General features: G+C 37.4%; 2 protein-coding genes across 5 annotated transcripts in view; one reads left to right on the top strand and one right to left on the bottom strand.

The window, feature by feature from the left end:
* Positions 1-1,272: 1,272 nt before the first annotated feature.
* Positions 1,273-26,564, bottom strand: LOC119785199 (gamma-aminobutyric acid receptor subunit alpha-5-like). Its single transcript, XM_038287719.1, has 10 exons — positions 26,212-26,564; positions 25,707-25,768; positions 24,993-25,117; positions 24,160-24,227; positions 22,559-22,779; positions 18,175-18,257; positions 13,035-13,178; positions 2,913-3,065; positions 2,612-2,823; positions 1,273-2,495 (listed from the first exon to the last, which is right to left on the bottom strand). The coding sequence occupies exons 2-10, from the start codon at positions 25,754-25,756 to the stop codon at positions 2,196-2,198; spliced, it is 1,356 nt and encodes a 451-aa protein (XP_038143647.1). The 5' UTR covers positions 25,757-25,768; positions 26,212-26,564; the 3' UTR covers positions 1,273-2,195.
* Positions 4,893-26,770, top strand: part of LOC119784889 (gamma-aminobutyric acid receptor subunit beta-3-like) — an 89,629-nt gene continuing 67,751 nt past the window's right edge. The window contains exons 1-2 of one of the 4 annotated variants that reach the window (XM_038287280.1): positions 4,893-5,021; positions 5,212-5,510. In XM_038287280.1, coding sequence (XP_038143208.1) covers positions 5,359-5,510 — 152 coding nt within the window. In that variant the 5' untranslated portion in view covers positions 4,893-5,021; positions 5,212-5,358. Of the gene's footprint in view, positions 5,022-5,120; positions 5,511-26,770 lie in introns of those variants that run through there. The other 3 variants (XM_038287197.1, XM_038287442.1, XM_038287365.1) reach the window with 3 other exon arrangements.

Below are 26,770 nucleotides of genomic sequence, written 5' to 3'. Positions count from 1 at the left end.
CTTAAAAGGAGCTAACATGCTTTCCAAATAAATAGTTAACAAGGAGGCCTCTTCAGCTGACATTTGTTAAACTTGTCAAAAATAATGGCTATGACCTACATTCATTAATAGTTAAAAGAGAAAATTAGTAGCATAATAAAGAGTAAACAAAATGTTTGTTGTGAAGCAGTGAAACAACATATTCTGTTAAATAGCCCACCTCCTTTATGTAAAGTACATCAATTAAACATCTAAGGAGCTAAATTTTACTCTATAATATCGGAGAATAACCTATAAATTGTTGGGTTTTAGAAAGTGAGGCACAAGATTCTTTCTTATACAATTTTATTTAACCTATTAGCAACAAAGCTAACAAGCTTCCTAGCTAGCTAGTAAGGATACTTTTTCACTATCCTCTGTATAACATCTTGGACAGAAATGATTAAAGTTTTCATATTTAAGTACATTCAGAACTTACAATGGAGCATTAGGGCCAGGCTAGATATTTTTTTTTCTTCTATTTCGAGAATAAAGTCGGAACATTACGAGAATAAAGTCATCAGATTATTAGATTAAAGTTGTGATATTACGAGAAAAAAGTCGTAACATTATGAGAATAAAGTTGTAATATTGTCATAAGGTTACAACTTTATTCTTGTAATTTTACGACTTTATTCTCGTAATGTTACAACTTTCTCATAATTATACGACTTTATTCTTGTAATGTTGCGAATTTTACGACTTTATTCTCCTAATTTTATGGCTTCATTCTCGTAATTTTACGACTTAATTCTCTTAATTTTATGGTTTTACTCTCGTAAACTTTATTCTCGTAATGTTACAACTTTATTATCGAAATAGAAGGAAAAAAAATCTCTATCCTGGCCCTTATACTCCGTCGTAATAACTAGCTGCTATTAAAAGAACTGTATACAAAAAGAAATTGTTAAATAAAGCGAGCTAATGAAGCAGCTAATGTTATGTATCTTATAGCTAATCCCGTGTTGATGATAAAAAAAAAAAAAAACTTAACTAAAACATTTTTAAAAGCATAAACAGAAAAATAACACAAAATAATAACATCTTTCTTTGTGAATTAGGGGAAATATTGGCTTTTTACAAGAGTTTGAAGGCCTCGTGGATGTTGAAAAACATGATGGTGGTTATGATTGCTGTTTTTTTTTTTTACCTCTTTTGCTATACCCGTTAGATGAACTATTATAGCAGTTTGTCATTTCGAAAAATTCACAATGGATTCAAAACTGAGGGCAAATTAGTCCTACTTGAGAAATATTTTTTTTGTGATAAAGAGTTGGCTGTGGTATTTTTAGATGTTGTTAAATTGATGATAAAACCAGCTCCTGGAGCTTTTGTGCTACAGTGTTAAGCTCAAGGATGCTTAAAAGCCATCTTGAATCCAGGTCACTTCACAGTATTACAGTCTTCAAACTCTCCACATCACTCTGCTGATTTGTATGGGACATGCTGCTTTCAGGTATCTGGCTTCTCAGCTGTATATATTAGTTTCATGGATGAGTAACCAAGTCTTAAAATTCATTTGAATCATATATCTGTCCTCAAATGTGCTGACATGTCACTCAATGCTATTTTTTCAGCTTGTTGGCCAAATATGTCTGAATATTTTAGGTCTAAGTGCTGCTTTACTTTATATAAATGTCAAATATTCTTATTTTTCACTTTTTGGTTTAAATTGTGTTTTTCTCACTTTTAAAACAGCAAAGTAACAGCATGTAGATGGCAATAAAAAGTTAAATTAATATCTTTGCAACCTTGCAACCTATTAAAATGAACTTTTTAACTCAAACTACTGTAGGTAGTAGTTAAAATTTAAGCAGTGATAGTTGTTATTTAATACAAAGGAGTCCGCTGTTTCCTTTTGAAGAGAACGTCACGCAAAATGCAGCAGGATAGACACAAAAGAAGAAAAGCAGTTGCTCTCCTGTTTCTTAGAAGGAGTTTCTTCATTATCAAGCATGTTTTTTAGGCCACAAGAAAATGAAAGATAATCTGCTGAAGCTTTTCATCCATTCAAAGTGCCTGAATCAGATAGATGAATATAGTTTGTTCCTCAAGCGCAGGTGTTTGGTTTTTTCAATTTTTTTTTCTAAAGCAGTGATCGTTTCGTCTGAACCCCTTCATCTTTTACACAAATCTAGTTTTAGAAAGAAATAAACCACACAAAAAACAGGGGAGGATTATGTTGAGGCTACGACTCCTTTCACCATTGGTTCTCTGTTCAGGTATGTGGCCCAGTAGACGAGGTTGAAGGTTCCGAAGAGGACAGGAAACACTATCCGTGACATCTTGTCGATCTTGCTGACACTGTTGTACGTCTTCTTGGGGTCCACCAGTTTGCTTTCTGAGCCTCGCAGTTGCACTGACGTTGTGTTGGAGATGGTGGAGATGGACACGTCTTTGGTGAGGTTGGGGGTGTAGTTGACGCCAGCCGAGCAGACATTGTTGGCCTTTTTAGAGAGAACCATCGGGTCTCTTTTCTACAGTAGGACATATTACAATAATGCTTTCCTGTTACTATTGTGAGATCCATACATTTTAGTATATTGATGATAATAAGCAGTTGTACCACCATTAAATGGATCACAGGTATTACCTTAGGGTGCTGTGCTTCTAGAGCTTTCTTGCCATCCCAGGCCCAGCTCCTCTTGGTGAAGTAGTTCACAGTGGCAAACTCAATAAGAGCAGAAAAGACAAAAGCATAGCAGACAGCAATGAACCAGTCCATGGCTGTGGCGTAGGCTACTTTGGGAAGTGAGTTTCTGGCACTGATGCTGAGTGTGGTCATCGTCAACACCGTAGTCACACCTGGGAGCAAACCAAAGCCATGTTAAGAAGAAAAGTGCTGATATGGCATAAGAAGAGACCAAAATTGTGGAAAAAAATATTCCTCTCACCGAAGACAGTCCGTGCAGGAACAGACTCTCTGTTAAGCCAAAACGACACTTGGGACAAAATTACAGTCATGAAACATGGCATGTACGTCTGGATGACGAAATATCCGATTTTCCTCTTCAGGTAGAAGTGTGCCATCATCACAGTATACTGTCCTGAAAAGAATGGAAAAATATCATATAAAGTTAATGAGTGAAATCAACTTTATTCTAAGTGCATCATAATAATCCACTCAAGGTCAATAGTGTTATTGTAATCCAGGAAAAGACCTTATTACTTTTGTAACATAAAAAAAAAAAAAAAAAAAAAAATATATATATATATATATATATATATATATATATATATACCGGTATATATGGATATTTTGATGGCAAAAATGTATGTCAATGTAATATCAAGAAACGCCAACTTGCCCGAATATATTAAGAAAATAAAAAAAGTTCTATAAAAAATTCATGAAAAACAATCTGAGAGTGAAAGAAACAAATTTTTTTATACAACATAAGCTTAGAGGCATTAATGCTGATACTGGCACTTACATTTATTAATTTATAAACCTAAATATAATTGTTAACTAGGCTTATTAACTTTTTAACTTTACTTTGTAACATTTCACTTAACTTTTTACCTTTTTTTTCTTGACTTAATTTTTTTTTTTCAACTTGATTTACAGTAGGTAGTATATAAATCAAGGGCTCATCTAATTGGTCAAATGCCAAAATAAGATGTACAGCCATGTGGCAGAATCTTTGCTGAATGGGTGGATATAGATCTTGTGCCTATAGACATCACTGAGGGACGGGGGGGACACCATTTGTAAGGAGTATGCAAGTGAATAAAAATCGGTAATTTGCCTTATAAAGTGTTAAAGGGCAAAATACTGTAATTCTTTAGTAAAATGCAGGTAGGACATCTTAATTGACAAATCAATGTCTACAAAACAAAGTTTGCTTCTCCCTTCATACCAGTTATAACTCTTTCTTCACGTGGTAGTGCTAAACAAAAGGATTAATTCTGGGGGAAAAAAATTTCCAATTTTTTCAAGAGGTAGTATAAATAATTTAAAGTGCACAACAAAAACTTACTGATGAAAATAACCCAAATGGGCTTAAAACAAAGGTTATTACTGCTTATTATTTCTCTTCATTTTGGTGCATTTTATAGTTGATTTTTTACATTTTTAGACTAGATGTTTAAAAAGCAATAAATGGACTGAAGAAAACTGAAATGAATTTTTTCACATTGAGTACAGATTCTTTTCATAAAAACTTTATCATTTCGGAAATCTTTGACTAAGTTACTCAGAAGGCCGACAATATCTTGATGAGAACAAATCTATCTAACTATATGTTTACTTCATTGTCGTAAAATAAAGCAGGGTCAAATTAATTCTTGTTTTATTACTTTTTTTAAAATCTCATTTCCACAGGGGCATAATAAAGAGGTGTTTAAATGTGCAGAATAGTGAAAAAGGCATAAATGTAGTGAGGATGAAAAGGACATTTCAATTACAGTTGAGCATAACGGTGACAGTAAAACGCTATCAAAGTGAAAAATGGGCACAAGTAGAGAGAATTACTGCCAACATAGATTGTTATGTGGTAAATGTTGAATTGCTAATGGTGGGTGAGGACATTGAAAGATAAGTTGGGGTATAGAGTGAAAAAGATGGATCATGATATTGCATTCAAGGCTTTAAAGAACGTAAAATCCTTTTGCCGTCAGCTGTTTACGGCTGCAGGCGCTGGGTAACTATGAAAAATCCAGTGCATCTCATTCTCTCCCACACACAAACACCATACACATAGTAATACACAAGGCTTTCTCTGGGCAAAATCCGATTTTTGAACCTCCCTAATCCCTGGTTACAATCTGCATCCTGCCATCAGTAAGAGGGAGGGACAGGGAAGGGGGTGGGGGCTTCATGCCCTAGGATCCTTAATGAAGCCCCGCCCAATCCGACCCTGCCAATCCAGGCACTGACACACACACCCACACGAAGCATGATTTCCACTGTTGACCCACACTTCAGCACAGGCTTTAAGCTGGGGAAGAGGAAGGACGATCGCTGCTGCTAATCACTGCCGGGATGGAGGGGGGCTAACTTTGTGGGTATTCTCTGTCTTTTCCTTTATATCATGCTGGTTCTTTTACATCATATTGACGTGGCAGCTTTTTGTAGATTAATGATTAAATGTTGTTGACAGGATTGGTTGGCATGCAAGGGGAAAAGAAGGTATTTGTTGCAGCTGTCAAGTGACAAAGATTTGTCGCTGTTTGCCCCGTTATGTCCCTTAGCATCATGGCCTTTACAATGGGAGAACAATCCGAGCATCACTACCCGGACCTACCAACGCCCTCATGACTCCAGGCTGGCTCACTCGCAGTCCCCCCATCATCCTCTCCTGCTCTTGCAAAGATTCTGGGCACCTTCATTCTTGATGCATGGATCTCTACTGGATCCGGTCCAAAGGGTTGAGAAGGAACATGTTACAGTGCTGGATGTTACTCCTTTTCTCCCATGGATTTGTATTCAAGATTGTCCAAGGGGAACTTCCTTTCATGTTGGGGAACAATGCTGCCATGCTGGTCAACTTGTAAGTTTTCTTGTTTTACTTTTGATATTAGTTTGGTTTAAAGGTAAGCAAAATTATTTAGGAAGGGTTGACTGTTTAAAAACAGTCCAGAGAAAGAAGAATCAGAAATATCTTAGTGTTAAGAAGTTATTTAGAGAAAGATATTGCTATGTTAGACAGAACACACTGTGCCCTTATGGCTGTCAGCTATCTTAAGAAAAACTCTCGGGATAATCTCCTCTTTCATGCCCAGAAATAGGTGCATTGTCTAAAATTAGTTGTGCTACTTAAAGTCTAATGCCATAACATCCATCTAAAGCACTAAGCAACATAAATGAGCTTCCTTTGCAAACAGCACTAGAGTCATACTATTATAGATTATTATAGATACTATTATTTTGAGGTTCTGAGAGGGCTTGAAGATCAATAACACTTCTAAACTTGCAGTGACACTCATTAACGATTGCAAATTAGGTACCATCATACTGTTGTTAGCTGACCCCTTTGCAGCTACAGTAGAGGCCAGGAAGGGACTTTTCAAAGCTAAGCTATAAGGAGTTACACCATAAGAAAATCCAGATAGTCATTAACTGACCGCTGCTTTGAACTTCAGTTAAACAAGTGATAGGGTGTTTCTGTAGGGACTGAATCAAACAACAGCTGCCACCGGGCTCATTTTAATAGAGAAGAGCAGCAGCAGTAAACCTCTGTGGACAGCATGTGTTTTGTTTTTTTTTGCAGCAACTTTACTGAACTCCTTAATTGGCAGTTTTCATTTTACTTTACTGTTACAGCCTTTCTTATTACTTCCTGACATGCCGAACAAACAAAAGAAGAAAGCTTTAGATAACTGCTTTGTAATATGTGCACTTGTTTCTGTCTAGAGCTTCTGTCATCCTCTTTAGGAAATCACTGCTTTATATATGCTCATTCTATTCCATTGTGCAGTTCCAGATGGATCACGATGCCTAGATTGGGTCAAAAAAGGTCTAAAATCTTATATTTGGTTGTAAAAGTCATTCATAAAATATGACCAGAATGAATCAACCTACTGTAGTGAAAATTACCCGAGAGTTCAACTCCACTGACAATATCCACTACAGATTTGGACGATTTCCAGACAGAAGCTTTGGGCTTCGCTGAATGATGCTCCATAAGAATCAGTTTCCCTGATAATGTTAAGCGATCTTGTCAGAACTCCAGATGCTCATTCATGACTGAGATAAACTGTTGAAGCCAGTGTAAATATGCCCAATATTAAAATTAATGAAATTATATTCAGTTGTGGTATTTCAAATCAGAGGAAGTTAAACGTTACACTTTTAAATTGTCTATCTTGGTCAACACTAGATATAGTTAAAATAACATTTCTGAGACTAAATAATTAACTCTGTTCAACAGCTGGTACAACATCATTTATCATTTAAATTTCACCCTGAATTCATTCAACACTTCATTCACTAGTTTACAATCTCAAAAGTTAATATCACAGATTAGTGTTAACACGTATCAGGATTTATGGCCAAATATAGCAAAGTATCATAAGCATAACAGGAAATGAATCCCATCCTGTCTGATACATTGTAGCCACAGCTGTCTTGGGGCACAATGACAGAAACACTTCACCAGTGCAAGTTAATTTGCAAAAGCTGGGCTGGGATTTTTAACCTAACACCTGCAGCTTACTTTACAACTTTAAAGTCAACCATTGTTGTAGTTAGTGAACGTGTTTCAAAAGATAAACTTTCAAGGTATTCTAACAGAAACTCTTCTAATTGTTCTTTTTTAAACAACACTTAACAGAGTCGCTTGTATTTACCTCTGTAGATTAACCCCAACTCTTTTGAGGAACTAACCCTCAAATAGTTGAAGATGACTAAATAAATGTTGAATTAATTCTGTACTTTCAAAATACAACACCAACCCTGGAAATGAAACACCCTGGATTATGTTGTGTCGTCCAGAACATGTTCAGTCAAATCAATTTGTAGATGTAGAAAGATGTTGAAAATAAAACAAAAAAAGGTACAAAAATACAAACTGTCATTTGTTAATGGTTTGAATATGGTTTTCAGTATCTGTTAAAGTTTATCCGGTGACTAATTTGAGAAAATCCAGGAAGAACTATACTGTGGTAATCTGATTTATGAGAAAAATCATAAAGTTTTCCAATTTAGCATATCTTATTTTAATAATCCTAATTAAAAATCTGGGGTATTTTAATTTTTTTTTATATTGTAGTCATATTATACATTTTACATCTGTGAAATAAATTGCTTCAGTGTAAATAGTAATAAAAAATAATATTATTCTTAGCCTGTTTCCTGCTTTAAATCCATTACTTTAAATTAAGTTTCACTCAGAAATAAATAAAAAAACATATTTATAGGGAAACTGTGGTGGTCGATGAGTGCTCATAAATCTAACTGTGATTAGGGCCTTTAATAGCTTTGAGCTGCCCTGGAAATAATTTCCTTTTAGTGGAGCTGATTCAAAAATAAGAAAAAAAAACAGTTCTTAGTGATGCCGCACACTAACACATTTCAGAGTAGAGGTGGCATGCATGAAAACGTGTTGGTGCTATAAGGGAATATAAATAGTTGAGTAGGTGAGTAGGTCAAATTCAAAAACTGATTCTAAGACAGAAACAGTTGCCAATCTTTTAGTACAAGGTATTCAACAAACTCACATTTAAATTTCTCTAAAAGTATTTGTTTTGCTCTTTCTAAACAAGAAAGATTTCGCTATGCTAATGATCACATTTTAGGTTTATCCAACCGTTATGTGTCAGTTTATCTTTCTTTTTGAGTAAAACATTACAACAGAAATTCCCCCGGCAAAAAAATTTATAAAATCTTGCTTCTAATGTAATTAAATTATGTCTTCTTTATAGAGGACATATTCCTACATCCTATTTTCAACAGTTGATCTAATCCTTGTATGGACCGGTTTTCCCTTATAGATTGTGGAGGTCAATAAACTATGGTTCATTATCAGACTTAAGGTAGACAATAAGAAAATCAGTCAAGATGTGAGAGAAAGTACAAAACACCCAGGGTTCTGGCTTAGTTGGGGTAACATCCGAGTGAGGACCATCTTTTTTTTAAGGTAAAAGTTGAGTGCAAAATGAGAATGGACTGTCGGAGGACTAAATCAATGGTTTCCATCATTCTCTAAGCACAAAACAAGCATTACAAAGCTGTATTATGTTGGGGGAGAAACACACATATGAGGGAAATCCAGACTTTTAATAAACACTCTACTAGAAGCTAAACGGAACTGCATGGTTCCGCTTTACATAAGAGTATTAAACAGATGCCTTCCAGCCCCCTTCAACCTCCACATGTCCGTGTGAGGCTGTCCAATTCCAACACACAAACATTCCTTGCTCCATCTTTGTTAGGACCTACCCTACAATCAGACTCATCTTTTCTCTTTGTGAAACTTAGTCCCGCTTATGATTTGGTAAAAACTCAACTTATGCCTCAAACTGATGCAAGCTTTAACCCTAGTTTAGAGATGTATCTAGATTGTGACATTTTGAATGTTTATATATCACTGTGAGGACATTTGGTGTTTACAATGATACGTTTACGCACACAGATCCGCTGGGTGACAGTCACCCAACCAATCTCTCACTGATTTGTGATGTCATCTTCTTATGCAGAAGCCAATGGCTGGTTGGATGGATGTTGGGGAGGATTAACCCATGGTCTCAGGTCTCCTCTGCTCAGTGTGTGTTGGTTTGTGCGTGCAGCAGCTCATGTGTGGATAACTGTTGTATGACAGGGCTGTTGGGGCCTGTAGACAGCTGGTTTTGTGACGGATAGGCCACTCGCCTCCACTGGCATCCGCTCAATGAGTCTGATCCTCCTGGTGATCTTTGCCTGCGTTTATCATTGACTCTGAACAGCCATGTTATTCACTACAACAATCATCAAAAAGCGCTTGGTGCTTAAAATTAGCCAATGATTTCTTATATCTTTGCCTTTTTTATTTCCATGCGTAAATTATTAAACCCATTTTAATATCAGGAAAGCATAAGCTAAGCCAATACAATATTTTCCTTGAAAAATCACAAATTAACTGTGATTTATCTTTTTTTTTTTTCACTGACCACACCCTGGCCCGGTTATAGCCAGAACTGTAAGATAAAGAACTAAGTCAGCCAATACATCTTTAGAAACAATCTAATCTAAAGAAATGTAAGAACATAATAGAACCAAAGTAATTCACATCCTTCGGGGTTTTCTAACTTCTTCAAACACCAGTGATCCTCAGTGAGTGCTATTACTTACAAATTGAGAAAATATGGAACAGTGGTGAACCCTTCCTGCAGTGCTGGCTAACTTAAATTACTGCAATACTGAACTACTGTAGCTCCCTAAAGCACCCAGAACAAATTTCAAAGCACCAATCAACAATCTCTCTCTCGTTACTGTAAAAGGATTTTGTTCTAGTCCTTCAGTATTTACAGCACTTTTTCTGATAATTAAAGCTGTGAAGATCATTTGTTTCTGCACAGCTCTTTTAAGGCTGTAGCAGCTCAATTAGGTCGATATATTGACTCTGCAGAGCCATGGCAAGACTTTGATTTCTTTCCAGATGATCTCAAATTTGCCAGGTGTCAACATAAGAGTTTATAAAAGTTCTGTAAAAGTAAAAAATAAAAAATAAATCGACTGGACTTGGTTTTCAAGATTTGAAGACGTTTCGCTACCTCTCCAGGAAGCTTTCTCAATTCAAATTAAAGCTTCCTGGTGAGGTAGCGAAACGTCTTCAAATTCAGTGGATTTTTTTTTTTTTACTTTTACGGAATCACTATGACCTGGATGACTGAGAATCTCCATCAGCTTTATGAAGGTTCTATGGCTGCAAAACATGCCCTAATGATCAACCCTCCACCTAAATGCTTGACAGTTAGCATGAGGTGTTTATATTGACAAAATGTATTAAGGGGAATGCATCATGGCCAAACATTTCTGCTTTGCTCTCATCTATTAATGGGGAATTGATTCACAGCCTTGCAATTTACCTAAATGCTACTTTTCAGGATAGATCCTTAAAGCATTTAAGTGAAAGTTTTTTTTCTTTGTAGCAAGAAAAGCATTTGCTCAGGCAGCAATTAGTCCTAAGTTTCTTCCTGATTCTTTCAATCAACATTTAACATGAGGGAAAATAACTTTCCTACAACGATATACACACGTGAACAAAATTGTCTGCACCCCTTGTTTAACGAAAGAAAAGCCAACAACTGTAACAGGTATGACTTAGGTCTCACAAAAGTAATGATAATTAGAAAAATTCTATAAGATCTTAAACCATGTTAAGATGGACTGATTTTTAAAAAATTAACTCATGAAACAGACCTGGACAAAATCATAGTATCCCTAGAAAAGACCGAAAATATCACAACCAAGGGGTCATGTTGAGTCAAGATATGTCAAGATATTAGCGGGCCTATATTTAGGGCTACAGATAGTCAATGTGGCGTTTGGTGACATGGTGTGTACCACACTCAACATGGACCAGAGGAAGCAAAGCAACAAGTTGTATCAAGAGATCAGAAGGTAAAGGCAATAAGTACATCTCCAAGTAGATTGATGATTGATTCAAAAATGTAAGCAAATGTAGCAAACCCCATTGGATGACGCAACAGGAAAAGAATCTATGACAAATTAAAGAAATAAACAATATGAATGGTAACAAAAGAGCCCAGAAAAACTGCCAAAGAAATTAAAGGTGAACTTCAAGCTCAAGGAACATCTGTTGTTGTTTGAACCAAGAGAGACCACTAAGAAGGACACCATTGTTGGAAAAAAAAAAAAAATTTAAAATAGACAGACTGGAGTTTGCCAAGCTACATGAAGAAGACAACCCACAAAGCTTCTGGGAGAATGTCCTACTAACAAATGAGAAAAAATGCAATGCTTTGCCAAGGCACATCAGCTCGATCTTCACAGGGGGAAAGCTGAAGCATAGCCAAAATGTAACACTTTCCCTCCTGTGGAACAGGGAGGAGGCTGATTTTGTTACATCAGGGATGTAATGTGCTGCTCAGTGTCAGAAAGCTGAGTCTCAGTCACAGGTCAACAGGATAAGGACCCAAAGGAAACAGATAAAAGTACCCAAGAATGGCTAAAAGGAAAACATTGGACTTTTCTGGAGTGGCCTTCTATGAGCCCTAACCTAAATCCTATTGAGAAAGGAGCTGAAACATGATGTCTGGAAAAGGAAGCCTTCAAACATCAGACAACTGGAGCAGTTTACTCATGAGGAGCAGACCAGAATACCTGCTGAGAGGAGCAGAAGCCTCATTGGCAGTTTTATGATTGCAGTGATTGTGTGGCACATATACAGGAATAAAAGCGTGACATTTATGCCTAGATAGAATTGTTTTTTTTAGTCCAGTAATGTGTAATTTCTAACAGATCTGTAAGAACTTATTGGACCCCAGAAAGGAAAATTGGATAGGTTCCAGCTTCGTTTCAATGTATTTTAAACTTTTGTAAGGAGAATGTTAATTTATATACTAAAAAATGGGCAGTGCACCAACTTTCAACTGCAATATCAATGTGTGCAATACTAAAATTGCAAAAGACTACTTAGTGGTAATAAATGGCATGATACTATGTTTAATGAGATTTGCAAATAAATGCTGCATAGCAGCTGCCTATTTAGCATAGTGGATAGACTTTCTACACTTTTCATGCCACTTTACAGTATATACTAAGAAGTCAAAAAGCCCAGGCTGACATAACGTAGTAGACAATATAATGATTAAAAAAAGACAGATTCAAAATGTTTTTCCTCCTACTTGCAACTATAGCTAAATTGTATTGCAATCTTATTGTATTTTATATTGTAACACATGAGGCATCTAATGCACAAATGCATCATATTACATCCCTATGAATGTGATTTTGTATGGAAAGGTATTAAAATCAAACTGAAGCATAAAACCGTAAATATATAATTTGATGTATGGGTTCATATTGTAGGGTAAAATTAATCCACTACATTTAATTGTTCAGTTTTAAAATTTGTTGTAAAGTATATAATATTGTGTGGCATCACATCAAGGATCTTTATATGTTGTTGTTTTTTTGTTATATTTGGTCATATAAAAAAAAAATGTTAGAACTGTATATTTACAGTCATTTTTACTATTTTTAATGTTGCACTTTTAAAAAAGATGAAATTGTCCAGAGAGCTGTTTCCAAACGAAATATCTTTTTGGTTTTGCACTTACACAAAATGACACATAAAATATGTCTAATGTCTAATATTACTGAATGTCTTTGTATGGCATAATGCTCACTTCCCACTGCTCCCCAAGGGAATGGGTTAAATGCAGAGGTAAATTTCTCTAATGTGAGAGCAATAAAGTTAGATTATTTTTATTATTATTTCTTATATTATTATTTCTTATCTAAAATTGAATGATGGGATTTTATTTCTAAAAAAAATGAAGAATCATATAAATTTAGCCCTGTTTTACATCACTTAAGCACAATGACTAATTGTTCAAACATTCCCCCTCACCTCTGCTGGTGTGTATGTCCTCTGTGTCAGCCGTTTGTCCAACTAGATGGTATTGGTTGAGCCTGGAACCATCTTCTGCCACCACAACAGACTTGGCAGCTCCTTGGGTCCATGTGTAGACTACCTCTGATACTGGGTAGGCATCTGGGAGAGAGAGACAGATGCAGAAACCTTATAAGTAATTTCAAATGAAAGAAAATATTATTTTAACTTTTTAAAATGGGTAGATGACCATTAGGTTGCCCTCTAAGGGTTTCTAGTACGCAAGTTTGTCTCAAAGTTTTAGAAGAAGGGGATCTTTTAGGGGATCTTAGGGATTTTTTTGCCTGTTCTTGTTCATCATCTTTTTTTTTTTTTTTGAAATAGATCACACAAAACAAAAGATAAGCCACCCTTTGAAAAAATAGCAATCTTTGTACATACAAATAAAACATCTGAGTGTTTTCTTGAAGCGTTTGTCGTACATGTGGAGAACTGCATCAACTAAATCTTGGAGTCCATAGCAGCCTCTAAATACAATCTACATGAATATTTCTGCTTGTATCAAAAAACATAAACAAAGATTTTGCTAAACTTTATTTAAAAGATTTGGTTTGACGTGATTAAGATTCAGCTTTTGAGCATTTAGCGACTAGTGTAAAGTATAGAGGAGGACTGGTAATGTCGGGCTTGTGTCTTTTCAGAACATCCTGAGATTGTTGTTGAGGTGTATTGCTTTAGAAACTCTTGAATTGCAAAGTATTGGAAAATCTATTGTTTCTGGGTGCATTGAGCTTAGAAAAAGAAGAAACTGACAATTAAAGGTGGTATAGAACTGATATGTGGATTCAGGACCTCGAATAGCGGCTAGAATTAATAAAACCATAAATTCATTTTTTTTTCTAAGAAATGCTTTTGGTTAATGTCCAGCAATCGGTTTGTGATATTAAGCTCAAGCACATAGAGGTTGAACCACAGAACTGATCCAAAGCCGGACAGCAAATCCTTCTCTGAATGGCTAAAAATGATAAAGTGTAGGTTTTAGAGTGGCCTAGTCTGGCAAAGGATCTAAATCTGATCCAAATGATTTGGTGTGACTTGAAAACCCTCCTATGTGGCTCAGTTATACAGAAAAATAACAAACTAATATGTGTTTGATTGTCTGAAAGATTTAAATGTAGTAGAAAAAGAGAAATCAATGAAATTTGTAAGGGGACATACGAGGTTAGCATGCAAACCTGTGTGCTCACTTATCAGCTGTTTGACTGTATGCTCAAATTTAATGACTGCCAGGCTAAAGGCCACAGCCTTAACTGAAAGGGGAGATTGCAAAAAGGGATTATTGGTGAATTTCATTATGCAAATGAAGAGCTAAAGACTTTGGCAGTCCCAACAGTTCACCTTTGCCAACTTCTCAACACTTCTGGCTTAATGTGTTGCCGCTCCTGCAACACATTACTCCTCGCTGGGTAAGGCAAAGCGAGCTACAACTCAGCCAAACTCATCACCTACAGTAATAGAATGCGCCAAGTTCAGCTGTCAGGAAGGTTTTATGACGTGGAGGACTGCAGATCCAGTTCTAGTTGTACTAACTATTAGAGGAAGGGAGTAAAATAAAAAAGCCAAAAGAACAATGTTTGCATACAGCATTGTTTTACATTAAAAGGCCATAGAGAACACGTCTGTTTATTCCGTCATGGTCACGGTGGTGATCCTCATATTTCGCATCAACGGATTACTTATAAAGTAAAACTGAGAATCCAAAATTCTACATTTTAGAAAATCAGAAATGTACAAACTACCAAACTGCCTAAAAAGCCTTTAATGAAATGTCATGTAATTGCCATATTGTGGCCTATAGTCATGGTTGGACTACTGTTTGAAACAATACCAACACACCAGGAATCAGGTATTGTCGCCTTCTATTTATTTTTAGTCATCCTGTTGAAGGTTTGCTGCAGTTTCAGTAAAACGTCTGCTGTTGGATGGATGACAAAATAGAAGAGTTCCCAGTTCACTCCAATACCTTAAGGTCTACAGGTTCTGAGACCCAAATCACCTTCATGCTTGACACATTGTATGAAAACTGACATAAGTAATTCTGCCATATTATTTCAAGAGAGAGGAGTCTTTTTCCTGGACACCCTTCTTAAGAGGTTTTACTTGCTCAGTCTGTTTTGTAACTGTCCTGTCTTAAACTTTGGTAACTAATATGCTAGGCGAGGTTTGTAGAACCTGTTAAAATAACCTGAAAACTATTAAAATATCTTTGACACTAACAGTTTTCCTCTGTTTTTAGCTTTTTTTTTGTTGTTGATTTTTTTTATGTTTTAACAGACAAACAGTGTCTATCAAACTAGACACAGAACAGAACATACAAAAAATAGGACAGCTCTAACATGAACGATGAATATACAGCATGATAGAAAAGGTGCTGAATCAGCTTTATGGTGCATAGATGCTGTTCAGATTCGCAGCAGACTTTTTTGAGGGTGGAGGAATGGTCCGGTTCAATATAGTCCCTACTCTGTAAAACTGGTCTGCCCTGTGATGTATGACATTAGTTAGATGTTTAAAAAACTATTTTATGCCAACCACAGACAGAAGGAGCTTTGTCACTGACCCACTGCAAAAGAATATTCTTTCTAGTTGCGAAGGTTAAGATATTGTACAATCTTTTGTTGGCTGCTTAGAATCAACGACATAGGGTCCATGTCTATATTAATTTGAAAATTTCGCATCATTTCAATTCTAATTGCAGCCCAGTATCTTTGAAATTTGTGACAAAACCCGAAACAAAGAGTTAAAGTGGTTGAAGAGGTTCCTGCAATGAGGGGAGATATGTAATCGGTGTAAGGTCTTAAATTGTATTGTTCTTATCTGAGTCCAAACTGAGATCCCTTTTGCAAGATACCAGATGACATCCCACTTGTCCTCACCAATGTTTAAAAACAACTCCCTTTCCCAAACACCCCTTTGTGTCTGTTCTTAGTTCATTTCTCTAGTAAATCCAAAACTAAAGAGATTTGCCACTTCCTTAAATGTTATTAGATCGGCCCTATGACCCATCCTGGATTGATGTCCAGTACTAACTCCTTCTCCAAAATCATATCTGTCATCCATCCACCTTGGAACTGAGTCAAGACCCAGTATGTAGGTGAAAGCGAACTACCACCATAGAAAAATTCAGTCCTCCATTATAGCTTTGGTTTATAACTTCTCTAGGATCCATGCTGTTGTATTTTCTACCTAACATTACTTTATTGCACACCTGTATGCAGTGCAGGCCTACAAAAATGTTGTTCTTATTTTAGCTGTGGTGACACTCCCTGACGATTAACTTATCTCTTAAAACCTACCTGATGTTTTGAATAAGTGATTTGCTCCCTGTCACACATCGACATATGTCGAATTTGTTGAGAAATGTTGAGTATGCTCATACATGAGCCATTAGTTACAGGTAAGTTATTTGATTGTTGACATATGTTGAGTGTAAGTTACTCATAAGTCGTGGTGTCTAGCTTATTCAAAACTTATTAGTAACGAGTGCATAACTTAAGCATAACTTATTAATACATATCAACATCTGTGACGTGTTCCAGACGACGGCTGAACGTGTTTTTTACTTACTAATACTGTATAAGGGCGTATTGGAAGCGTTTTTGTATAAAAGGGGGTTCACAGAAGGAAACCGTCAGTACTCCTTAGACTGCATCCGCATCATACGGTGAGCGTGAAGGTGAGTGGATCTTCTCTGCTTTCACGCATACGGCCACGAACAACAAACTTCCTAGCAGACATGAAGCTAAATCTGCTGTGACTGTAAACCTCCTTTCTTTCTTTTTCTTGTTTCTTTTACTTTATTTTTTCTTTGTCAGGCTGTAATAGCAGCTGGGTTAATACCGCGATCAAAGGAATCTTTTTCTGCACTCCAGGAGCAGCGCTGCCCTCCTCATGACACTGGCTTGTGACATTTCATGAGCAACACTCTGCCGTGCGTTATGCTTGAGTTATGGATACGCTATGTATACACCCAAAACTGAAAAAATACATAGGAAGTTTAGCATATGCCAGCGTTTTAGAAGATTCTGGGACATCAGGCATGCGCCGGCTAAATTGGCAAGGTGTGACTGGTCCCTTAGGAAGTGTGTTTAGTCAATGCATATCTGTTGCAGAAACTGCAAAATCACAACTCAATATGAAACATTTGTGCCTGGAACTTGTCTGTAGCTCTGAGAAGGAAGCCCTTTCAGCCAAGCAGTTAAGTTAAGCATCTGGGGGTAGAATGGGGGGGGATTAGGAGCCCTTCACCTGAGCTAACCTGCTTTAACTGCGAGATAAATCACCTCTGTCACTGAGGAGAAGGAGCACAGACCTCCACATAACTGTCACCGGAGTTTCTCTTTGTAAAAATATGAAAACATGGTTCCGCCTTGCCATCCACTCATTATTCCCATTATACTCCCTCACCTTTCACCAGCATTGCCGCACCAGGACTAATTAGGCTGATGCTGACCCCGGGGCAGCCCAGCAACTTCTCACAGCATAATTGGATTGTGCTCCAAAGTGTAATCTGACATAGTGAGGCTGGGCGGAGCGCATCTCTCTGAGATCCCGGGGATAAAGAGCCTCATCCTTTAAGTCCAACAGACTCCAAAGGTGTGGGTCGGGCTGTCTTTAAATACCAACTGGTTCATATCAGAGGGAGGAAACGTAACAAGAAGCTATGCCATCACTAACCTGTCTCAAAGGAAACCTGAGGAAATGTATTTTCTATATTTTTTGTCTTTTAGGAAGAATGAAGCATAAATGTTGACAGAGGACGCTTTCCGTTTAACTTTAATCAAGTATGCCGGGAGAAAAGTTTAGTTTATTTTTTAATTTATGTTGATTCCCCCTATAATAGTCCATAAACATCCTGTAATTGCAATCCTTATTACACTTTCTGTTATTAGGACCAGTTTATGGCTCTAATAACTTAGCATTGCAGCAACAGGCTTGAAAATTATCTCCAAATGTAACAATCATGCATTAAGTGACATAAAACCTGGACTATTGTTAACTGCAACTCGCTGCACTAGACTGCAGGATGCAATTATTTAAGAGTGATGGATCTAGGATTACCAAGGATGTAGGCAGTTGGGGCAGAGATTTTACTCACAGCTGCCAAACTTGAGTGGACAGGCGTGGGCATCCATGGGGAAGTCCTCCAACTGCATGGGGCATTCTGCTGAGATGGTCAACCTGACATGAAACAAAGAAAACACCCTTATTCACTGGGAGACATCTTTATACTGAAGGATTTAATTCAAAGAATGTGAACCAGGGGAACTGGTCTGCTTCTGTCAGTTTTTCTCACTGTAAAACCAATAATACTGCCATCTAGTGGTCAGAAAGTGTCTTTTCCCACTACAGATAAAAAAACTTCATTTTGTCAAGGGCTGAATTAATTCTCAGTGTCAGCCCTGTCATTTTAATCCCTCCAAACTGCAACAGGAGCCTTTTCTTTAAATCTCATTTCCTGCTGGTTATATTCACATTCATTCTGAATCTGATCATTGTGCTGGTGCAGGATTAACTTGATCGAGCACTGGCACACCACCTTAATACTTGTCCTGTTATTCCCCCGGAAGCGATCTGTCCTAGATTGAATTAAATCCCTGAGGGTCCTTCTGCTCTTTACATGATGATGAATAATGTATCATTATAGTAATGTTGGTTCATAAAGGCTATAAAGGACTGACAGAGGGAGAATTAGCCACAGCACAGAAATGTTTATGTTAAAGGTTTTATTTTCTGGCAAAACATTACTTACAGAGCACTTTTATTTCTCTAAACCATCCTGATCATCATGCCCATCTTTCCTGAATTACAATCATCTTTTTATGTGTTTTTCTAACGGCCCCTGAATTTGAAGTGAACTAAGCACAACAACGTATGATAAGAAACCTCTGGTTTCTGCAGAGCTGATGGTTTAGGGCCCTGATTTTGTGTGTTACAGTGGAGGAGCTAATGAGAACATGGCTTTCGGCACTTGTACGATGCTCTCATTATTCATAGAGCAATTTCCAAAATATTTTGGTGGTGATGATCAGAATTGACATCTAAATCAGAGACTTTGATATAAGGCAGATCATTAAGGGAAAAATAATGATATCAGTTGTTTCACTTTAGTGCCATAAATAAATGAAATCATTAATAATAAAAAAATAAAAAATAAATCACTTAATAAAAAAAAAACCTAAAGTAGAAGGAGTCTTAGAATGGTTTAAAGAAAGAATTATGTAAAAGGTTCAACATTTAAGAGAGTGAAATCCCTGAAAGTAAATAAGGATATCACTCAATGTTTGGCTTAAAAAAACAATAACAAACCCAGAAATCACTCAAAAAATGAGGGGGGAAGTTTTGAATGACTAAAAAGATGGAAATATGCGAATATTTCAATTTTGAGAAAAAGATTTCAAGTGTAAGTTTTTAGGAAATTAGTAAAGTCGCAAAAAGAGGAAAAAATAATAATCAAATGGTTCCTTATTGCACAAGGAATAAAAAAAACATAGTGTTGCACCCTGTATCAGTTTTCCTTGAGCAGTAATTATCAATTTATTTCTTCTCAATGTTTATTTAAAGAAGAAGTAACTGTTTTTTTTCTTCTTCTTTTCATAATCTAAGCTGTTGTTTCCTTAATCTGCTGTGTGGCATATAGTATCCGCAACTTTTATTCTCACAAATTGTAAGACAAAACACTTTGAATTTTCTTTTCTGATGCTCCGTGCGTCTTTCTTCTGCTACCTTCAAGCTTCTCATCATTTTATACAGGCTTTAAATTACAGACAGAAATCAATGTCCTTCTAGAAAGATCTTTTTTAATCTTTCTATTACTTTCATAAAAAAGTTTTAAAAAAACAATCCACTGGACTTTGTTTCCAAGTTCTAAGACACTTTGCTTCCCATCCAGCTTTTCCAATTCAAGATGTCAACAATAGTATTGGGTTTGAGGCTTTATAGAGTGGACCAAAAATAAAAAGCCTTATTTTGTCTTAGAAAAGACATAAAATAAACCGGACGATACCTGTCTCTGTCTCTGAAAGGGGGGTCATTAGAGGGAATTGTTGCTGAACAGGCGAGGTGTTCTGATTCCCTATAATAGGGTAGGGGTTACTTTCCATTGCTTCTAAAAGCACTACCTTTATGGGGGTCATGTTTAGGTAATGTGCATGAGTTTGTTCAGATTCCAAGGTGGACTTTCAATTTCCCTAACAGCAAGTCATTTCATAATTTGCTTCCCCCAAGCTGGATTTCCTGTTTTTCGACTGATTCTCTCAGGGAAGGCCAGCAATCCCCAAAGTCGGTCCTCGACGGCTGCTGTTCTGCATGTTTTAGAGCAGGGGTGTCAAAGTGGTTCCAGAAAGGGCCGAGTGGCTGCAGGTTTTCTTTCCAACCAAGCAATAGCACACCAGACTCCAGTCATTTCATAATGTCATCATGTTCAGATTGGACTCACTTGATGAGATGATAGGAGTCTGGTGTGCTACTGCTTGGTTGGAAAGAAAACTTGCAGCCACACGGCCCTTTCTGGAACCAGTTTGACACCCCTGTTTTAGAGGCTTCTCTGCTTTAGCACAGCTGATTCTGATGATTGCAGTTCAGCAAAAGCTTGTTAATCAACTATCAATGTAAATCAGCTGTGCTGGAGTAGGGAAACCTCTAAAAACCTGCAGGACAGCGGCCCTGCAGGACAGCGGCCCTCCAGGACCGACTTTGGGGGTGCCTGGTGAAGGGTAAAAATCCCTTCATCATAGAGCAGATACTTCCTGAACATAACAGCAGATGGTTTTTGCACCGCCGGGAAAACTTGACAAGACAATCTGATCTTGCACAAAAGTTGAAAAGTTGGCAAAACCAAAAAGGCTCGAGCTTGTTTTTTGTCAAACACCGTCTGTCTTTTTACAATCCGCCTTCTCACACCAACGAACCCTTTTTTATATCAGGAAATGTGAGAACAGGCTAAAAGAAGAACTGTTAGATTTTCTTAAAAATAGCAGAAGTGTGAATACTATTATGAGAAAGAATGTTCACCACCAGTCTGTATGCATAAAGCTCACATAGTGTAGCAAGAAGCAGCCACTTATCTATTAACGATGGAGACAACTAGACAGAGATTTGCCCAGTAATTCCCTCCCCTGTGAGTAATGGCCTTTAGACGAGGCCGTCACAATCAGGAGGCGGAAGACATGAGCTGTCACCGACACTCCCAGTGGTGTCAGGAGTGTGTTTGTGCGAGACGGGTCATGGTGTCAGCAATGTGCTTTCTGAGTGTGTTGGTGAAAGCCTGAATGGGGGGAATCCATACGTGCAGGACTTTTAAAACTCAATCCACACGTCACTATTTTCTCAGATTTAATCTATAAGGCTAACACATAGTGATGCAAAAATTTGAAGGGTTATTAATGATTTTTAATCAATACAAATGCAAAATTCCATAGCAGTGCTTACGTTTGTATATTTAGCCTATTATTATGTCAGTCCTTAATTGAATCTGTCTTCTCAATAATTACAGCTGCAACTATTTTAGTTCACTAAAAGATCTGAAATATATGGTTTTGTGATGTTCTTTTATTCCTAATGTCAAACAGATTTTTCTTCCCACTAATCTAAGAAAACATATTTTGTGTTGTAAAAATAGCTTGTATCAAATTAAAAAATTTTAAGTTTCTCTTCTTTGCTTCTCTGCTTTAAAGGTCAACATTAATGGAGAACACAAATCATACTCGTCATGCTGAAACACACTCTCCCACCTGAAATGTAGATCTACACAGCTCCTTTTGGTGTCTTATCTAATAAATGTTATCCTTTGCAGGACAATTTGCCACACTGGGTTTATTAAGAGGTTTCAATCTAAAGAAAATGAAACACAAAAGCACGTCACTCTTTTTATTTTAAGAAACAATTGTATTCCTTCCAGTCTAACTGGCCTCTCTATGTGTTGCTCTTTCACATAACTGTTTAAATATATTAGGAGTTGTGGTTTTAACTTGACAAAATGTGGGAATTTTAATGGGACCCTTCTTTAAGGCCCTAAATGTGAGTGCAGTTGGCAGTAACTGTCTGCAGTAAAATACACCATTATTTAAAGATTTGGTTTGATCTTCTTTTGACAGTTTCTTATTATTTGAAATAATATTTTTTTAAACCATCTGTACCGTTGGATTGTATCAACCCCTTCCACATCAGTTTACTGAAATACACTTGGTGACCTGGACATAATACAGATTTTAGGGTTTCTGCATTACATATAAACGGCCACTAGATGCTGCTGTTTTACCTTTAGTCTGAGTTAAACAGTTTCTTTTTATGCTGTCTAATCTATCCCTGGTGGAGTCATTCTGCTTGTTTTATGTCTGTCCTTCTGCTTTCTTTATGTAGCTACATCAACCTTTGTATCTGCAATTAAAAAAGTTACCAACAGATATCTTTTTCATGAGAAAACAAAGGGTACTCAAACTCAAAGACTATGCCTGTTTCTGTCATTGATTGCAGTGGCCTACCTCATTGTGTAAAGCAGGGTTCCGTCGTCCTTTAGCCTCAGCAGCTTGTTGGGTGTGGTCATGTTATGCGCAATGGACTTCTTGCCGTTGAGAAAAAAGGTATCAGGAGTCCAGATGTTGCTGGCCAGGAGGTTGTTTAAAGGCAGCATCTCCATGGGCCCTTTGAAGCAGAGGCGCTCATCCTTCCAGCTTTGTCGAAAGAACACATCTATAGTGTATTCCTGAGAAAGCATAGCCATGGTGGACAAAGCAAAAGACAGATAAATTAATTTAGATGAACGTTCAGAATCTTTTAAAAGTGCTGAGAATGGAGCCAGCACTTCATAAATCTATCACAAACTTACTTGTGTGTAATATAGGGGTCCGCTTCATCTCTGAAAAACAAATGACCACTATAGCCGACAGAATAATGAGGCTGTTAGCTGGCTGACACATACGTTTTAAGCGGCTGGAGGAACTTTCAAGCTTCCTGCTATAATCTATAAATCAATCATCACACAGTGACAATGCCCCGTTCAAGTTCATTATAGCAAAAAGACAAGTTTGATAAGTGCAGTGTCAAAACTGTGCCAGGATATGGAGGTAGGTAATGGGACATTTGCCAAAAGAGGAGATTTAATGCTTTTCATCGTCCAGGTAGAACCCTGTAGTTCATAAGAGAGAGAATTAATGAAAATGGTGAATCACTCGGAACATAATTGGAATGGAGGAGCTAAACTATATTGGATTTTATAGTTAAATTTCCATGATTTGCAGATAGCCATAATAGAGGTAATATGAAAATGCATAGCTAAGAGATGGTTCTCCTTAAATGGCTCCTTTTTGAAAGTCATTTTGAGAATGAAATAAAATAAGTTAGGCAAGTCGGTGGGATACCAGCGGATTTATAGGGGTGGACACGGACCATCCTTATAAATTCGCTTCAGATACCGATGAATGTTTTCATCTAAAACTAGTGGGATGTAGTTTTAGTTTTTACTCTTAGCTGGACTTTTATTGCTCTTCTTAATTTAATTTCCTTTACCTCCTGTGCTTTGGCTGTTGGGGATCAAAATGTTTGCTCACTGGATTGATGTCTGAATAATTCTAAATGTCTCTTTAGAGCTATTCAAAAAGAAGTCCTGATGTGCTTGCTAGGTAATACATCAATACATCTGCACTATTGATAGAGAAAAGAACAACAGCATGATGCTCTTACTAAAATGGCACAATGTTTTGATGCTTAAAAACTTAGACTTGAGTCTTCCAAACTATTTTTCTGCCATTTTGACCAAATAGCTCAATGTTTATGCCCAGATTCATCGGGCTTGTCAATATGGATTGAAACAGATTCCAGTTAAGTTGGACGTTTTTTAATTGTGATCGTATGGTGATGTTGAACTTTGGTGATTCCTGTGGTTTTGCTAAACATCTTGCCATTTCTTTTTGTCATTTAGAAGGACAGTTATTAGTTTTCTTACTCACCAAGAAGAGGTCAATCGTTTAGTGAAATTAATAGACTTTCATCACCCCTTGAGAGTTTAGATGAATAGAGTTTTTTAGAGCTCATTTATACAAGTTTACAACTCTGCATCCGCAGCATTTGTTGTGGAGAAACTCACCATCTCTGTGTCGGACACGGGGCCGAAGCTGGTCACAAAGATGTTTGTCTTGATCTCTGTTACATTCTCTGTCAAGAATGAACAGAATGCCAATGGAAAAGAAGCCTTAGACAAGCTCATGCATGAAGCATTTAGAGATCATTTAAAAAAAATTACTGAAATCGAGAAAAAAGGAACTTAACCTTATTGTCTATTATATATAAAAAATAAACCAAAACCACATAGTTGTAAATCTGGCCCCTGAAATGCCCCTGAAAGGCATTTGGTTGCACAGTGTTTCAAGCAGATTGCTGAATGAAGGCCTGTTATTTTCTGGTATGTATTTTTAGGCCCTCTTGTCAAGGGTAGCAACCGTTACCAGGCTCTGAGAGCTGCCTTTTGCCGTGACACATCCCGGTAAAAAAGAAAACAATAAAGAAACAGCCTGGTCCCTCCATTATTGGACAACTTCTGCATGCTCGTGGCAACAAGGTAACCGCTAACAGAAGATGGAAGGACATGAAACGCTCAGAGAAATTTCGAGGGAAACGTGCAATAAGCTGCAAGCTGTTAAGAGAGGGAGGGAATCAAAAGCTCTCATTTCAAATGTCCCTTAGAAAGAGAAAAAAAAAAAGAGATCTCATTTTTGAATGACAGTTTGCTAGCTCTCAAGGTTATCTCCTGTTGCCAGGGTGAGGAGGATGAATTAAACACCTCAGAGATCTGCATTCTGGTAGTGGTGACGATAGCTAGGTTGATAGAAACTGGCTCGGCTTATACACTGGAAGCTGTCGTCCAAAAAGGATTGCTCCCTCTGAAAGCATGGGATGTAATCAAACAGTCAGGCGACTAACCTCCGAGTCCCGGGCGCAGCCTGTTGTCGTAACCGTCCAGAAGGCCATCCAGGATCCGTGTGAATACCATGCTGTCTTCATTGGAGCCCGCGTCTTTCTGAGCTTCCGAAGTCTGCTGACCAAGACTGGGAGAAAAGTGAAGAGATTAGGAAAGGAGACAAAAATGAATCGGGGAAAAAAATGATGATCTTAAACTAAAACTTCAGGACGTCAGATGTGACGAGGTGATTGTGACTAATTAGCCAGCTGTATCAAGGCCAGACCTGTTGTGATTAATTATTGAACATAAGTGCTGCTTATAACTACCAGTAGAGATAATTAGGGCTCTGGTAACTGATCCAAATGCGAAAAAGGGGCATTTTCTATTCTTAAAGAAGCCTGTTTTTCTTTATCAACCAACATTTCCACATTTTCTAGGGGATGAGAAGCAAAAAACGAACAATAAAAATTCAGAATTTACTGTCATTATGTGATTGACAGCCTTCTTTGTGAGATATTTTAATGTCTCATTTTTTTACTTTCACAAAGTAAAAAAAAAATGCTACATTTAAGCAGCATTTGTAGAAACTTGGATATACGGACAACAGATATGTGCAACAGAAAAAAAATGTAAAACAAATGCAGCCTAGAGCTGTAAATGCATGCAAAAACATAAACTCCTTTAAAAGTATCATGAGAGCTTTTAGGTGTTTCTATTTAGTGGCTTCAATTTACCTGTTTTGGCATCCAAGCAGGAGCAGGACGGAAAGTACCAGCCAAGTCATGTTGTTTAAGAGCTGCAACACAAAAACAGAAAGAGCCAAAATGGAGCGTTTAAATGTCTTTTACTCTAAAGTAATTGTGATTCTGATTAATGAAAAAGTAGTAAGTAATTTAAACAAGAATCCCATTTAGGAGGCAAAACTAGTTGTCGGTCTACATGCTGAGCCAGAAAAGCACTACATTAGGCAGCGGGACTATGTGTGATTCCTCAAGCTTCAGTCTGCAACTCCTGCAACAACCATAACAACAGTAAAATCCATCTAAGAGAGGAAAGAGAGACATCGTTTTCTGAGGGTAATTTCTATTCCCCTGAATCCAGGGCATTGCATTCCCCACCTTCCCCCAGCCTCTGTACGGTCTATTCCCTTTTCTTCTGCTGCCTCCTTTTCACGTTTCCCTATCTAAACAAATCAAAGAAATTGTATTTCTTTTTGAGAATAATGTTAAAAGGAAATACCTGAATGCAGATCGATCTCTATAGGCGCCTGTAGACAGAGGGTCTCCAGCCAGACTTTACCACCACCTATTCTTCTCTGCCGCTAATCGCTTGTCTCACCACCTCCTCCTCCTCTTTGGCTCCTTCACCATGGGCTGTTTCTGCGCTCTCCCTTTCTCATTTCTCTCTGTCAATCAGCAGCTCCCCATCAGGAGGTGTCTTTCTGCTCCTCTCCTCCTTTAAGGCTTCACCGCGTCTCCTGCATCGCCTCCAGAAGTGTAACACCAGCAGTGGCGGCAGGAGCTGCAACAGAAAAGAAGGGGCTGCCTCTTCTGCCTCGTTGGCCAGCCTCTGAGGAGACTGGATTCACTCCACATTTTTTCCCCCTCTTTTATTCTCTCTTTTTTTTTTTTTGCACCGCCTACTGCCAGTGCGGGAAAATACAGTGCTGCGGGAGCCGCTGATAATGTTTTTAAATTGGAAGCTGTACATCGACGGATTGGCAGGAACAGGCATTATAAGCAGCAGTGCAGATTTTTATTTATCTTGATAAAGGAAAGCAATGATGATCTTAAATTAT

The sequence above is a fragment of the Cyprinodon tularosa genome, unplaced genomic scaffold (genome assembly GCF_016077235.1).
Source record: "Cyprinodon tularosa strain WSP-4 unplaced genomic scaffold, ASM1607723v1 ctg1, whole genome shotgun sequence".
Classification (NCBI taxonomy): domain Eukaryota; kingdom Metazoa; phylum Chordata; class Actinopteri; order Cyprinodontiformes; family Cyprinodontidae; genus Cyprinodon; species Cyprinodon tularosa.
The sequence above is the reverse complement of the archived record's forward strand: the minus strand, read 5'-3'. Positions and strand labels throughout refer to the sequence as shown.